General features: G+C 37.7%; 1 protein-coding gene across 1 annotated transcript in view; it reads right to left on the bottom strand.

The window, feature by feature from the left end:
• BDP1 (BDP1 general transcription factor IIIB subunit) overlaps positions 1-14,915 on the bottom strand; it is an 80,370-nt gene that overhangs the window by 13,818 nt on the left and 51,637 nt on the right. Inside the window, exons 27-35 of the mRNA XM_081518513.1 lie at positions 12,805-12,841; positions 12,235-12,330; positions 10,128-10,356; positions 9,484-9,644; positions 7,187-7,328; positions 6,799-6,979; positions 4,842-4,905; positions 4,270-4,453; positions 3,318-3,522 (exon numbers count right to left, since the gene is read on the bottom strand). Coding sequence (XP_081374639.1) covers positions 3,318-3,522; positions 4,270-4,453; positions 4,842-4,905; positions 6,799-6,979; positions 7,187-7,328; positions 9,484-9,644; positions 10,128-10,356; positions 12,235-12,330; positions 12,805-12,841 — 1,299 coding nt within the window. The remainder of the gene's footprint in view (positions 1-3,317; positions 3,523-4,269; positions 4,454-4,841; positions 4,906-6,798; positions 6,980-7,186; positions 7,329-9,483; positions 9,645-10,127; positions 10,357-12,234; positions 12,331-12,804; positions 12,842-14,915) is intronic.

Genomic DNA, 14,915 nt, shown 5'->3' with positions numbered 1-14,915 from the left:
CATAGACTATAACCTGCCAGGCTCCTCTCTGTTCATGGAATTTTCCAGGCAAGAACACTAGAATGGGTTGCCATTTCCTTTTCCAGGGGATCTTGCCGACCCAGGAATAGAACCCAAGTCTCGTGTGTCTCCTGCATTGGCAGGCAGGTTCTTTACCCCTGAGCCACCTGGGAAGCCCGTTATTTGTTAAACGGCATATTATAAACTGGTGGCATAATTTTGCATATAATGATATGCTATGGTCTTTTTTCCATGTCATTAAATACACTTTTAAAATAAAATGAAACAATGTCTGCATAGAATGCTGACAAAATGTTGAAACTGGATGACAGATACCTAGGGATACACTATACTAGCAATAAAAAAGGCAGAGCACTCAAGAATTGATGCCTTCGAACTGTGGTGCTAGAGAAGACTCTTCAGAGTCCCTTGGACTGCAAGGAGAGCAAACCGGTCAATCCCAAAGAAAATCAACTCTGAATATTCATTGGAAGGACTGATGCTGAAGCTGGAGCTCCAATACTCTGGCCACCTGATGCAAAGAGCTGACTCACTGGAAAAGACACTGATGCTGGGAAAGATTGAAGGCGAAAGGAGAAGGGGACAACGGAGGATGAGATGGTTGGATGGCATCACTGACTCAATGGACATGAGTTTGAGCAAGCTCCGGGAGATAGTGAAGGACAGGGAAGCCTGGAGTGCTGCAGTCCGTGGGGTCGCAAAGAGCAGGACACGGCTTAGCAACTGGACAACAGCCACCTTTTTAAATGTTTCAAGACTGCCACATTAAAAAGTTAAGCGAAACAGTCTCCAGAAGAAAATCACAAAAAGTAGAATTAAAAGATAACAACCTGAAGAAACTTCCCTGGTGGTCCAGTGCTTAAGAATCTGCCTTCCAGTGCAAGGGCTGAGGATTCGATCCCTGGGCAGGGAACTAAGATCCCACAGGGACGCTCACGTGCAGGGCAACTCAGCCCGCACACCACAACCAGAGAAGCCCTACACAAGCTGCAATTAGAAAAAGCCCCCTCACTGCAATGAAGACCCAGAGAAACCAAAAAACAAAAAGACAGCAACCTGAGAAAAAAAAATTTGCAACTCATATCACAGATATTCAAAATAGACGGTTCCTCTAAATCTGTAAGATAAAGATCAACAAACCAAATTGAAAAAAAGGGTAAAGAATATAGTCATGTCACAGGAAAGTAAATAAAACTGGATCTTAAAGTGAAGAAGAACTAAAGAGCCTCTTGATGAAGGTGAAGGAGGAGAGTGAAAAAGTTGGGTTAAAGCTCAACGTTCAGAAAACTAAGATCATGGCATCTGGTCCCATCACTCCATGGGAAATAGATGGGGAAACAGTGGAAACAGTGTCAGACTTTACTTTTTTGGGCTCCAGAATCACTGCTGATGGTGACTGCAGCCATGAAATTAAAAGACGCTTACTCCTTGGAAGGAAGGTTATGGCCAACCTAGATAGCATGTTTAAAAGCAGAGACATTACTTTGCCAACAAAAGTTCGTCTAGTCAAGGCTATGGTTTTTCCAGTGGTCATGTATGGATGTGAGAGTTGGACGGTGAAGAAAGCTGAGAGCTGCAGAATTGATGCTTTTGAACTGTGGTGTTGGAGAAGACTCTTGAGAGTCCCTTGGACTGCAAGGAGATCCAATCAATCCATCCTAAAAGAGATCAATCCTGGGTGTTCATTGGAAGGTCTGATGTTGAAGCTGAAGCTCCAATACTTTGGGCACCTCATGCGAAGGGTTGACTCATTGGAAAAGACCCTAATGCTGGGTAGGATTGGGGGCGGGAGGAGAAGGGGACGACAGAGGATGAGATGGTTGGATGGCATCACCGACTTGATGAACATGGGTTTGGGTAGACTCCGGGAGTTGGTGATGGACAGAGAGGCCTGGCGTGCTGCAATTCATGGGGTCGCAGAGAGTCGGACACGACCGAGCGACTAAACTGAACTGAACTGAAGCATATTAAGTAAAGTGAAAGTGAAAGTCGCTCAGTTGTGTCCAACTCTTTGCAACCCCGTGGACTATACAGTGCATGGAATTCTCCAGGCCAGAATACTGGAGTGGGTAGCCTTTCCCTTCTCCAGGGGATCTTCCTAACCCAGGGATCGAACCCAGGCCTGCATTGCAGGCAAATTTTTTACCAGCTGAGCCACAAGGAAAGCCCTAAGTATATGAAAAGATGTTCAACTTTACACATACTAAGAGAAATTAAAAATTATTCTGGAATACCATTTTTTAAACTATTAGATATAGAAGAATATACCACTTCTGTTGTCTGCTATAATCTAAGGACTACTGGTCTTCAATCATCCTTTTGAGAATATAGATTCTAATCTTTCCATAGTGTAGTACCTTATGATGAGTACCATAAACAAAAATGGAGAGGGTGCTTAACAAACCTACAACACAGAGGCCAGTAACAAATCTGCACAGTACTGTCAGGAATCCCTGAGGTTTATGATTGAGCTCAAGAAGTCTGTGTATTTTGCAAGGAAACATTTCAAAAAGAAGAGACAGCAAAAGAAATGCCCTGGAACATAAAGAAATATGGTGTACTCAAGAAACTGAAAAATGGCCAGTATAGCTAGTAAGGCAGAGGCCAGCACAAGATGAGATTAGACACAGAAAACAATCAAGTGAACAAACAGGGCCTTAGAGGTTCTGGTTTTATTCCTAAGAGCAATGGGAAGCTTTAAGCATTATGATAATAGTAGTGATGATATTCCCAGGTGGCGCTAGTAGTAAAGAACCCACCTGCCAATTAAGGAATGCAAGAGTCATGGGTTTGATCCCTGGGACGGGAAGATACCCTTGAGAAGGAAATGGAAACCCACTACAGTATTCTTGCCTAGAAAATCCCATGGACAGAGGAGCCTGGCGGACTACAGTCCAAGGGGTTGCAAAGAGTCGGACATGACTGAGCACACGCACACACACAGACACATAACACACACACGTAATGATATCACTATTACCATCTTACACAATAGGGAACTCATTCAGTATTGTTCCTAAGATCCCACAACTCTTAACTGGTACAGCCAAAATTCACATCTGTATGATGCTTTCAGTCTTATCTTTAGCCAACGCAAGGAACTGGGAATGGGTTTCCTGAGTAACATTCATCAATTTTCACCTAGAACTAGTTGAAAGTAAAAGTCCAAAACCAGTTTTATCTGGATTATTTATGACAGGAACTATTAGAACTATGTTTATATAAAGAGTCTAAAGGAAGAACAGAAATAGGTCCATTGACATGGCCATCTTACTTGTTTAATGATTCCATCTTACCTCAGAGGTATATTTTTGACAATCATCTATTGAAGTGAATGAAGTTTTTTTGGCAGGAGGGACATGGTCACTTTCATCAAGGCTACAGTGATATCTCTTCCTAGATACAAGATCCAAATTAGCAGCAGACTTTTCTGAATCATCTCTTTCAGAATTAGATAAACACATGTCATCTTGACCAACTGAAGTTACTGGAAAACTGATACTGCATAGAAAATACACACACAGTAAATTAATTACTTAATGATGTTAAAGGCTGAGCTACTCTCAAGAAAACTGCCAAAAAAACTTCGAAGTAACTAATATATACATGGCCACGGCCACAAAAATGTTAGTTTTTGGCTCCAATCATACTTAAAAGCTCACAACTTAAATTCCATAATACTGAATTAAATCTGAGGCATAAAAATGTTTTGTGAGTAAAGTTAAATTTTAGTCTAAAATATTTCTTCCTAATATGAAAGGCTTCAATTTCAGATGTTACTTGATAGACAATTAAGCATCTTAACCAATGACTATTAAAATACAACTTAAGAATTTTACAGCAAAGAAAATGAGTATCACAAATATTTTAAAGTGCATCAAGTACAAAGAGTACTATTTTTGTAAATTTCTGTGAATGTATATTTATTTCAGAATTTTAAATATATGTAAATGTATACAATGTAGCCACATCTTTAACAGATGATATTTTATGATCCACATTGCTAATTTTTTTTAGTTTTCAAAATACTTACAATACCAACAAAGTTTCACACAAAGTATTATACGTTTAAATGGCAACTTTATCAGATATAAAATCAGTAATTTTTCTCTAACTTATCACATAATTACTAAATAAGATCTCCATGACAATTACAAATAAGGTTGGTAAATGGCTTGTTCAATCAATACTATTCAATTCATAAAGCACCCCTTCCTCCTAGCAAAAACAGGTTAGATGATTCATTACCTCGTGTCTTCTCTCTCTTTTGTATTCACTGATTTGACCAATATGGGCGCCGGCAGTAAAGGATTTGGCATTAACCGCATAGTGCTATCAGCATATTCTTCTACTGCATGGGTTGGTATTTCCACCAGAGTTAAAATGAAAGCTTGTTCATCCTCACCATCCTGATGTACATTAACTGGATTGACTATCAAAGTTTAAAAGTTAGAAATGAAAAGCTGAACCGTGAAATGACAAAAAATTACTAATTTATTTCATTTCTAAAAAGTCTCATGACAATTTATCCCAAAGAATAAAAAAACTAAATTATACCCCTCAAGAAGTAAGTAAATAAAAAGTAATTTTGTAAAGGATAAAGATAATTCTCTATTGAGAAGATTTACAATTCCTTTTTTATAAGATTAATAATTCTGAATAACAAGGCTTATATACAAAATATTTCAAGTGTCTTTTTAAAAAAAATTTAAGGCCGTCATAGACCAACAAAACTGCCTTTTTTTTTTCTATAGTCAAATGAGGAGTAAGTAAAAAACATACTATTAAGTTCTACGATACCACTGAAGTAGATATCATACCTGTTAGGTCTTGAAGATTGTTTACATTCTCTTGCTGGACTTCTGGAATACTAGTTGGTATACACTGCCATAAAAAATTACAATAAAAGAGTAAGGTTAACCAAGTCTAAGTTTTAAAAAGATTTCCTGACAATGTGAAGAGTTTTGTTTCAAAACTCAACAACTTAGCTGACCTAAGCAGAGAATTTTTCAGGTGTTTTGAAACTTTCAGATGTACCAACAAAATGTTGATTCATTTAAATAAACACACATATATACACAAAGGAATTATGAATAAATTGTTAAGTATGTGTAGGCTATGAAACGATTTTTGAAGTAACAGAAAAGGGAGACACAAACCCCTCAACCTTCTCTCTATCCCCATCTCAGCAGCCACCGCAACATTAGCAGGTGACATGTATATGGAAGCAAACTGGTCTCTTTGCCTCCAGCATGGCTCCATCCAATCTGTTTTGCACAAAACTGTAAACACTGTTTTCTCTAAAATACAATTCCAATTATAATTCTCTACTGCTTAAGATCTTAAAACTTTCATTTTGCAACCAACAATGTCAGTTAATTGATTCAGGCAAGAATCATCAATGCAAACTAAATTACTAAATGGAAAAGGTGCCATTATAATGGAGAAATCTGGTGGGTACCATTCTATCCCAGTGATCAGTTAGTATCACCAATAATGGGATAAACTGACATTACGTGTCCCCTGATATGATCAGTTCAGTTTAGTCGCTCAGTTGTATCTGACTCTTAGAAACCCCATGAACTGCAACACAAAAGAGTAAAACATCACCTATATATAGTAACTCTTGCCAAAAGACAGGTAACTTGAATCTATAATGAGGAAGCAATAAAAGAAATCCAGATTGCAAACTAGCTTGGACTCTTCTAAAGTGTCAAGTACACAAAAGAGGAAAAAGAGCAGGAGGACGACTCTAGATGATAAAAGTAAGAAGAAATGACAGCTAAATGCAACGTAAAGGGCTTGACTGCAACAGAGTGTGATACCAGTACTATCGTTTCTCTGTAAGGAAACGTTCCTGGTCTTATGGTTTAGTTTTTTTAAAAGTATCTACCAAAAAAAATAAAAATAAAAATAAAAAATAAAATAAAAAAAATAAAAAATAAAAAAATAAAAGTATCTACCAAGATGGAGAGCAACACACAGAGAGAGTAATGTTTACAGCTAGGAATGCATGCAAATGAGGCAAAATGTTAACAGATTTCTGTCAGATTCTTGCAACTCTTCTCTAAACTTGAAATTATTTCAAAATAAAAAGTAAAAAGTAAAAAAATTGGGCAGTAGGGGAAAATTCAGTAACTTTGGATATAACCCAAACTCCTTAGCAAACCATAAAAACTCCTTTTATGATATGTCCCCAGACTGCCTAACTTCATGTCTAAGCACTTTTTTCATTTATATCCCACTCACAACTATTTATATAGTCCCAGAGCATGTCATGCTGTTTCACACTTGTTCTTCGTCCATGTTCCTCTCCCTTCACCTGGCTAATTCATACTTGTTCTTCCAGATTAAGGATTGGCTCAGGGCTGGATGCACATTAGAATAACTACAGGAACTTGAAGCAAGAGTTCTCTCTGTACAAAACACTTCCTTTTTTAAAGTTTGTACACAAAGCTAGCCATTGGTTATTTTATCTCTATGTTCCAGAGACTAAAAACACACTCAATAAAAATTCTACCACATACATTCTCACAAAAGCAAAATTATAGGGAAAGAAGAAAAGATTAGTTGCTGTCAGAAGCTGGGGGTGGAGAGAAGGAGTGACTAAAAAAGGACACTGGAAAATTTTGAAAGTGATGAAATTGTTTATGTATCAATTACATAATGATATATATTTATCAAAATTTGTCAAATTATACACTAAAAAGGGTGAAGTTTATGGCGTGTAAATTAGAACTAGCTAGTCATTCCCTGTTATATTTTACATTCTTTTACCTTTGGCACATTTAGTGTAAGCACAGCGTCTCCATTAAAGTCCTTTCCCAGAGGCTCTTCAACAGAACTCTCAGCAAGACCCATGCCCAAACCAAGTGTGTGGGGCCCTGACTCAGAAGAAACAGCTGAAGCAACTGATGATATTGGAACGTCTTCAGATCTCCCTTCTTGATCTTCACCTCTGAAAGACAGGTTAGTATATGTCTGAAGTCAAGGAAACAGCCACAGAATAATATTTACAGCTGGTATGTCAAGGTTCATCTCATTTAATGGTTTTCCAACTTTCAAGACGTACTAAATGCAATAGAACAAACGTTTACAGCTACAGCTTATGGTCATAGTTGACACAGAATATGAAGCAAATTGCAGAACATCTTTCCTCTTTTACCTTTCAGTTAGGAGAGCTCCTTGTGAAATACTGGTTTCTTCAATACCATGTACAGATGCCTGCTCTGTACTCTCTGCTGCTGTAACCGATCCAAGCGTTTTATCTTCTAATTCTGTTTCTTGAGAAGCATTTTTCTCAGTTTCTTAAATAAAAAACACATTTAAAACAGACTTTACAAAACAGTAAAGTCAAAATCTCCACATTAGAAATATCGTCTTTTTTCAAAGAACACTATACAGTGACTCTTCCAAACTTCTCTTAATCCAGAAAGCAAGCTTTTTCACATGGCAGAAAGGTGGTCTGGGCCATTACACTTTTTAACGTAAATGAGATAATTAATGAATCTGCACTGCACCTATTTCACTCCTGGCAGCCACAACAATTTTTAGTTCAGTTCAGTCGCTCAGTCGTGTTCGACTCTTTAAGACCCCATGGACTGCAGCACGCCAGGCTGCCCTGTCCTTCACCAACAACCATATCTCTACTTTATCATAACAGCTGTATAATGAGAAACACACATACAAAGAGGTTTAGAGGTGGGTACTCATGAGATCTGGCTGGTTCCACCCAGGGGAAGTGATGGGGAGGGAGCTGTTCTGTAAAGAATAATGTCACAAACAGGAAGACAAGGACGTCTATATAAAGAGGTAACTGGACCCGCATACTGAGAGATCTCCTGGGTACTGCTCAAGCCAAAGGAATGAATTTACTAACTGAATCACAGGGACTGCTGGCTCAAAGGAAATACCAGAAACCAGGAATCCCAAAACAGGGAAAAAATGATCCTAAATATTCAGATCCTCTACATATGGAGAGGACTGAATACAATCTAGGCAGCCTACCACTGCTTTTCCTGCTCCCACTAGTACCCTAAGGGGTTGGGACCTTGGCAGGAAGGGCAGATGGAAAAGGAAGTGGGACTAGGGTTCAACATGTAAGTCATAATATAGTGAGGCCATTGAAAAAACTGAATAAATGAAATTGAAAAAATGGAATAAGAGCACTATGCAATCATATGGAAAGAATTTTTTCAATATATTAGTCTTTAAAAACAGAATGCACTAACATATAAAGAACTCAATAATGAAAAACAACTCAATTCTAAAATGAGCATGGATCTTGTGAGACGTTTCCCTAAAGAAGATATGCAAATAAGCACATAAAAAGATACTCAACATCATTAGTCAAAAGGGAAATAAAATGCAAATCAAAACCACCAAGATAGGACTTCACACCCACTAAGATAGCTATGCTCAAAGAGACAAATACTAACAAAGGTCTGGGTGGATGCAGAGGAACTGATACCCTCACTGAATGTTGGCGGAAATATAAAATGGTATAGCCGTATTTGAAACAGTTTGGCAGTACCTCAAAAGATTAAACACAGAATTACCACATGACCCAACAATTCCACTTGTAGGCATAAACCCAAGAGAACTAAAAACACATGTCTACACAAAAACATAAATGAATGTTCTTAGCAGCATTATTTATAAAATCCAAAAGGTGAATATACTAACCATTGAACTGTACCTTCTGTGGGGGGAGCTATGCACCACAGCTTGTGGGATTTTAATTCCCCAACCAGGGATTGAACCCACGCCCCTGCAGTGGAAGCATGCAGTCCTAATCACTGGACCACCAGGAGGATCCCCAAATTGTATACTTTAAATGGTGAATTCTATGGTATGTGAGTTATCTCAACAAAACTGCCACTTTCAAGAAATGCTAGACAGTAGATATAATATGCATATGTTTTTGTTCTTGCTGAAAGGAATATACATGTGTGTGTGTGTGTGTGTGTGTGTGTGTGTGTGTGTGTGTGTATACATACACCTTATTTAGATACTCATGTGGATAAAACATTCCTAGAAGTCTATAATAAAAACTGATACTGGAAATGGGATTAGGGGACTGGGAACCAAGAAAGGAGGGAGTTTTTTTAAAATTTTCCCTTTTGGGTACTGTCTTGTTTTCTGCCACGTGCATGTACGCCTAAGAGACGTATGCTTGAGTATTCATATATAAACAGACACAGAGAAATTTATTTATATGTATATATATATATATATAAAGAGAAAGTTTGATCAAGTAAATATAGTGCAAGAGTAATAATTACTGAAACTAGTTGGTGGATTTATGGGTATTTTATAACTTTTCTACTTCCTGTATGTTTTAACTTTTTAGCAGTTAAGTTAAAATATAATTTCAACAACTGAATATCCCATTTGAAATGACAATAAAATTTCTTGTGACAAAGTAATTTTGCAACTTTTTAAGGGAACAATAAAGATTACCTCTTTGAATTTCCACTTCTTCTCCTTTAGTTACAAACAAACTAGGAACTTTCTGATGAGCACCAAATCTCTTGGTCCCTAAAATATTCTTAAGATTTGGCTTGGGCTTGGCAAATCTACTTCTCCTTCTCAAATTATTGGTCACTTCAGAAGTTGTAGTCCTAGGAATAGGTGAGAAGAGAAATTGATCAACTGTGGGAAAATTCTCTCTCTCACATTGACTCCCTCTATCCAGCACTGGTACAGTTAAATGCCATCTTCTCAGGAGCTACATCATCTAGGGTGTTCATTTCTTAATGCTAAAATTATTACATGGTAGAAATATCAAAAAGCTTTGACACAGGAAGAGGATCTGGACCAGGTCTGTAAAACAGGGACTATATTTACATAGGACTGTTTCTTTAAAGCTTAAAACATGCACTGTGGTTAATTTTAATATGTAAACCATTAAACTAAAATCAAAACCAGCTAATCCTTACTTTTAAAGGGTGAAAAATTAGCACTGCCCACTTCACATTTAATTAATTATTACTCAAAGCTATTAGCCAAATTGATGGCTGGTTTACACATATTTATTAATTGAACACTGTAATTTATTTTGTAAAACTCAAAAAACAGTAATAGTTTAATAAAGCAAAATAAACCTGGATGATGTAGTGTTTTCCTTTACTTCTTCTGTCAAATCAATTTCTTCTTTAGTATTCTGTTTATACACATCCAATACAATCTTGTTTTCTTCTACTGATGGAGATGTACTATGGACAGATGAAGAAGGTTCCTGACATTCATGAACAATTTTGAGATTTACATTATCTGGGCTAAAAGGAATATGGCTTTGATCTATTGAATGAGCATCAGGAAGCATACATATTCCTATTGAAGAAAAAAACAGAAAATTAAAATTGACACAATACAAATAGATGTCCAAATAAATCCTTCAACATGCAGCCACTGCCAAATTCTATTTTTTTTAATTTTAATTTTTTTTTTTGCGGGGAGTGTGCCCACCACCACACTGCACAGCATGTTGGATCTTAGTTCCCTAACCAAGGACTGAATCCGTGTCCCCTGCAGTGGAAGCACAGAGTTTTAATCACTGGACCACCAGGGAAGTCCCTAATATTTCCTTTTTTGAGTGAACAATGTGTTAAAGATTTATTAAATTCCTTAAGGAGAGGACCAAAGGAATGATAAAATGGGTAAAACACACTTGAGAAACTCAATATCTATATTATTTTTAAAGTATGCTCTTTCTGGCTCCAAGTTTAAATTTATGACCTCATATTTCATGCAAGCAATTTAACATGTTCTAAGTTTAATAATTCTTATCGACTGAAACTGTTATTATACATAAAAATAAATCTTTTTGTTATTTTCAGTAACTATATAACCTCAGATGAATTTCAAGAGAGGATTATATTCATTTACGATTTTTTAAAACCAGTATTTTGCGTGCTAGACATTTGTAACACGTTGCAATGCAATACTTTCCCACTGAAAAAGGGGTCCTACAGGGAACACAAATCAAGAGACTTCCCTGATAATTATATAGTTATGGGCCTAGAAGGCTGACACTTCAATGGCAGGTCACACGTCAGCAGTTAAAATAATTAACAGCAGCATGATTAACATAATTATCCATTTAATATATTTAAAGTAGAAGGTGGGCTTCCCAGGGGGGACAGGGGGAAAGAATTGACCTGTCAATGCAAGAGATGCAGGTTAGATCCCTAGGAAGTAGGAAATGGCTACCCACTCCAGGATTCTTCCCTGGAAAATTCCATGGACAGAGGAGCCTGGCAGGCTACAGTCCACGGGGTCACAAAGAGTTGGACATGACTGAGCATGTGCGCGTGCGCGCGCGCACGCACACACGCGCACGCACACGCGCGCACACACACACACGCACGCACGCGCGCACACACACACACACGCACGCACACGCACACACACACACACACGCACGCACACACACACACACACACACACACACACACACACACTCTCTAGAAGGTATTTTGACATTAAAGACCATACACACACACACACACACACACACACACATTAGAAGGTATTTTGACATTAAAGACCATAGGCTAAAATAAAATACTAGAAGTCTTGGTTGACATGTATTTCGACTAACATAATAGTCTAAATAATCTCAATGACTGCTACTGTCCCTTCACACTGTATTTGACTATCATGTAATTGACAAGTCTAACTAAAGCAGCAGCTCCTTTGCCAAAGAAACATGTATAAAGTGATCAGTGATCAATGAACTTAGCTGACCAACGATACTTATGATGATAAAGGTAGAGGATTCAGTAGATTAACTATTCCACGAATACATATTATCCTTAGTGAACCCAGTGCACTATGTGAAAATAGAGGCCACTACATTTGGAGGGCCAAGCAAGCAGGATGGATCAACACGTGTGTGCGTGTGCTTAGTCGCTCAGTTGTGTCCGACTCTTTGCGACTCCATGGACTGTAGCCTGCCAGGCTCCTCCGTCCATGGAGATTCTCCAGGCAAGAATACTGGAGCAGGCTGCCATGCCCTCCTCTAGGGGAGCTTCCCAACCCAGGGATCATATACATACATATTACCTTTTCTGGAAAAATAACAAAGTGACACTAACTTCAAATATAAAAAGGCAGATAGTCACTTAATATTCAAATATGAGTATAATCTCTTAAGACATTGGATTGTGAAGGTTTCTTTTTCTGTTAGGACTTCTCTTTTATTCTTACCATCACTCTGTTCTGGACTAATCTCTGACTGCAACACCAGATCTCCCATAGTCAGTAGGGTTATGGCAGCTTCAGTGCTCCCATCGTTGGTACTTTCTGAAAAACCAAACCAACATTAATAGAAGAATGAATCTGGAAAATTAAGTTTATTTGCTTAGAAAAGAATTTCAATTAAGGTGTTTATCCTCTAGTAACAAGTTTCCATACCATTAACCCCTTACTAGGGTAGTGTTTCATTCAGTTTATATACTACAAATAAAGAAAAGCGTCAACTGTTGACTTTAACCCACTGAAAGTGCCTCCTTCCCATTAAATAACTCAATACCTTCGAAGGAAATATTCACATCTGTGCATTATCAGAGAAAATACATAGTTCTTTATTAAACAGTTAATCACTCTCTAAAGCAGGATTCCAAGAATCCAAGTTTCTCCTAGAGATAATACATTCATCTGCTAAATCTTCTCCTCCAACTTTTCAGCAAACTGACTCATTTACTATCACTACTGCTAAATCACTGTGCTTGTTGGAGTTAATCAAGAATTTTTAGCAGTTTCCTTATTAACAGTTACCTGTTTCAGCTTGGGAATGTTCACCTACAGTCATTTCCTAAAACAGCAAAAGAAAAGTATTAATAATATCTTCTGTATTTTCCCAAATACATGTTCTGTATATCAAAAAGCACTACATTTTACAAGTCTTTCAGTGCCTTTGGTTACAATGGAATGGAAATTTATAATTATTTATAACATTTCATAAACAACAGAAATGTAGTTTGACAGTCAAATATTTTCAACTCTTGCTCCTTCTTTTACCTTTTCCTTATATGCAAATTTTAACTGTGGTCAAATGTAATAAGCATCTGCCTTTCTTATTCACTTTCATAATCCTTCAACTTTAGTCATATCTGCTACTAGTTTTGACCCAATGGAAACCAAGGTCTGAAGAATATCATGAATTCTGTACACTACTAGTTGGCTTCACACTTAAATAAATTTTAGCAAATTAAGGATGTATAGGGGTTTCTCTGATAGCTCAGTGGTAAAGAATCAATCTGCCAATGCAGGAGACTTGGATTCAATCCCTGATCCAGGAAGATCCCACAGGCTGTGAACAACTAAGCCCGTGCCCCACAACTATTGAGCCTGTGCTCCAGAGCCTGGGAGCCACAACTGTTGAGCCCACATTCTGCAGCCACTGCAGCCGTGTGCCGTAGAGCCCCTACTCTGCAACAAGTGAAGCCACCAAAATAAGAAATCCGCACAGCATGACTGGAAAGCAGCCCCTGCTCTCTGCAACTAGAGAAAAGCCAGGGTGGCAATGAAGACCTAGTAGAGCCAAAAAAAAAAAAAAGTAATTATTTAAATAAATAAATCATGTATTAAAAATTAATTTTTTTTTTTTTAAAAAAAAGAGTAGTTACAGGATCTATGCCCAGCATGACAGCATGAGGAGCTCTGCTGGCCCTCTCCCCAATGAAACTGGCAAAATTTATTAAAGAGCCACCATTTAAAGCCTCTGGACCTTAAGGGCATAAGATGCGCATATGTTTGAAAAACTGTTGAAAATTCAGTAACAAAGGTGAAAAGTTCGTGGTATTTGAACTAAGATTGTTCTCTCCCTCCTTTCAGCTCAGTGAGGCAGAAACTGTACCTCAGACTGCTGCAGCCAAGAAAACTGGGCCCCTTTTCCCTGCAGGCCACAGCTGGAGGGCTTTCAGTTCCTGATATCACAAAAATTTGGTATCAGATTATTATAGATAATAGATTAGTATCTATTATAAATATGGACAAAAAAAATCCTCCATAAAATACTAGCAAATTGAATCCAACAGCATATAAAAATTATATGCCATGACTAAGAAGAATTTATCCCAGGGATGCAATTTTTTGGTTTAACATCCAAAATTCAAATCAATGTGTTACATCGTATCAATTCAATAAAAGACAACAATTACATGATCATCTCAAGTGGTGTAGAAAAAGCATATGACAAATTCCAACAGTCTTTCATGATAAAACACTCAATTCACAAAGCAGGAACAGAATGGAACTTTTCACTTCGGAAAAGGGCACCTATGAAAAATCCACAGCTAACATCAAACTTAATGGTGAAAGACTGGATGCTTTTCCCTTCCTATATTCAACACTGCACAGGAATTCTAATTTAATTAATGGTAATTAAATAAGGAAAAGAAACAAGACATCCAGGCTGGAATGTGTGATAAGTTGAACTATATCCCCCAGAAAGACACGCTGAAGTCTTAACCCCCAGTACTGTGAATGTGACCTTATTTTGAAACAGGGTCTTCCTACATATACAAGTGAAGATGACGTTATAGTGGATTAGGGTTAGCCCTAATCCAGTAAGACTGCTGTCCTTCTAAGAAAAACAGACACACATTCAGGGAGAAGAACATCATGAGCAATGGAGGCAGGGCTGGACTGTGTTGCTACATGCCAAGGAATGACAAGGACTGCCAGCAACTGCCATCACCAGGGGCACCTTGATTTTGGAATTCTAGCCTCTAGAACTATGACAGAATAAGCCACTCAGATCATGGTACTTTGTTACAGTAGCCCTACAAAAGTAATACAGAAAAGCATAAGTAAAACTACCTCTATTCATATACGCCATGATCTTGTATGTAGAAAACCCTAAGGACTCCACTAAAAAAACATTA

Source organism: Giraffa tippelskirchi, chromosome 8 (genome assembly GCF_054371585.1).
Source record: "Giraffa tippelskirchi isolate mGirTip1 chromosome 8, T2T-mGirTip1v1.2.pri, whole genome shotgun sequence".
In the NCBI taxonomy this organism is placed as follows: domain Eukaryota; kingdom Metazoa; phylum Chordata; class Mammalia; order Artiodactyla; family Giraffidae; genus Giraffa; species Giraffa tippelskirchi.
The sequence above is the reverse complement of the archived record's forward strand: the minus strand, read 5'-3'. Positions and strand labels throughout refer to the sequence as shown.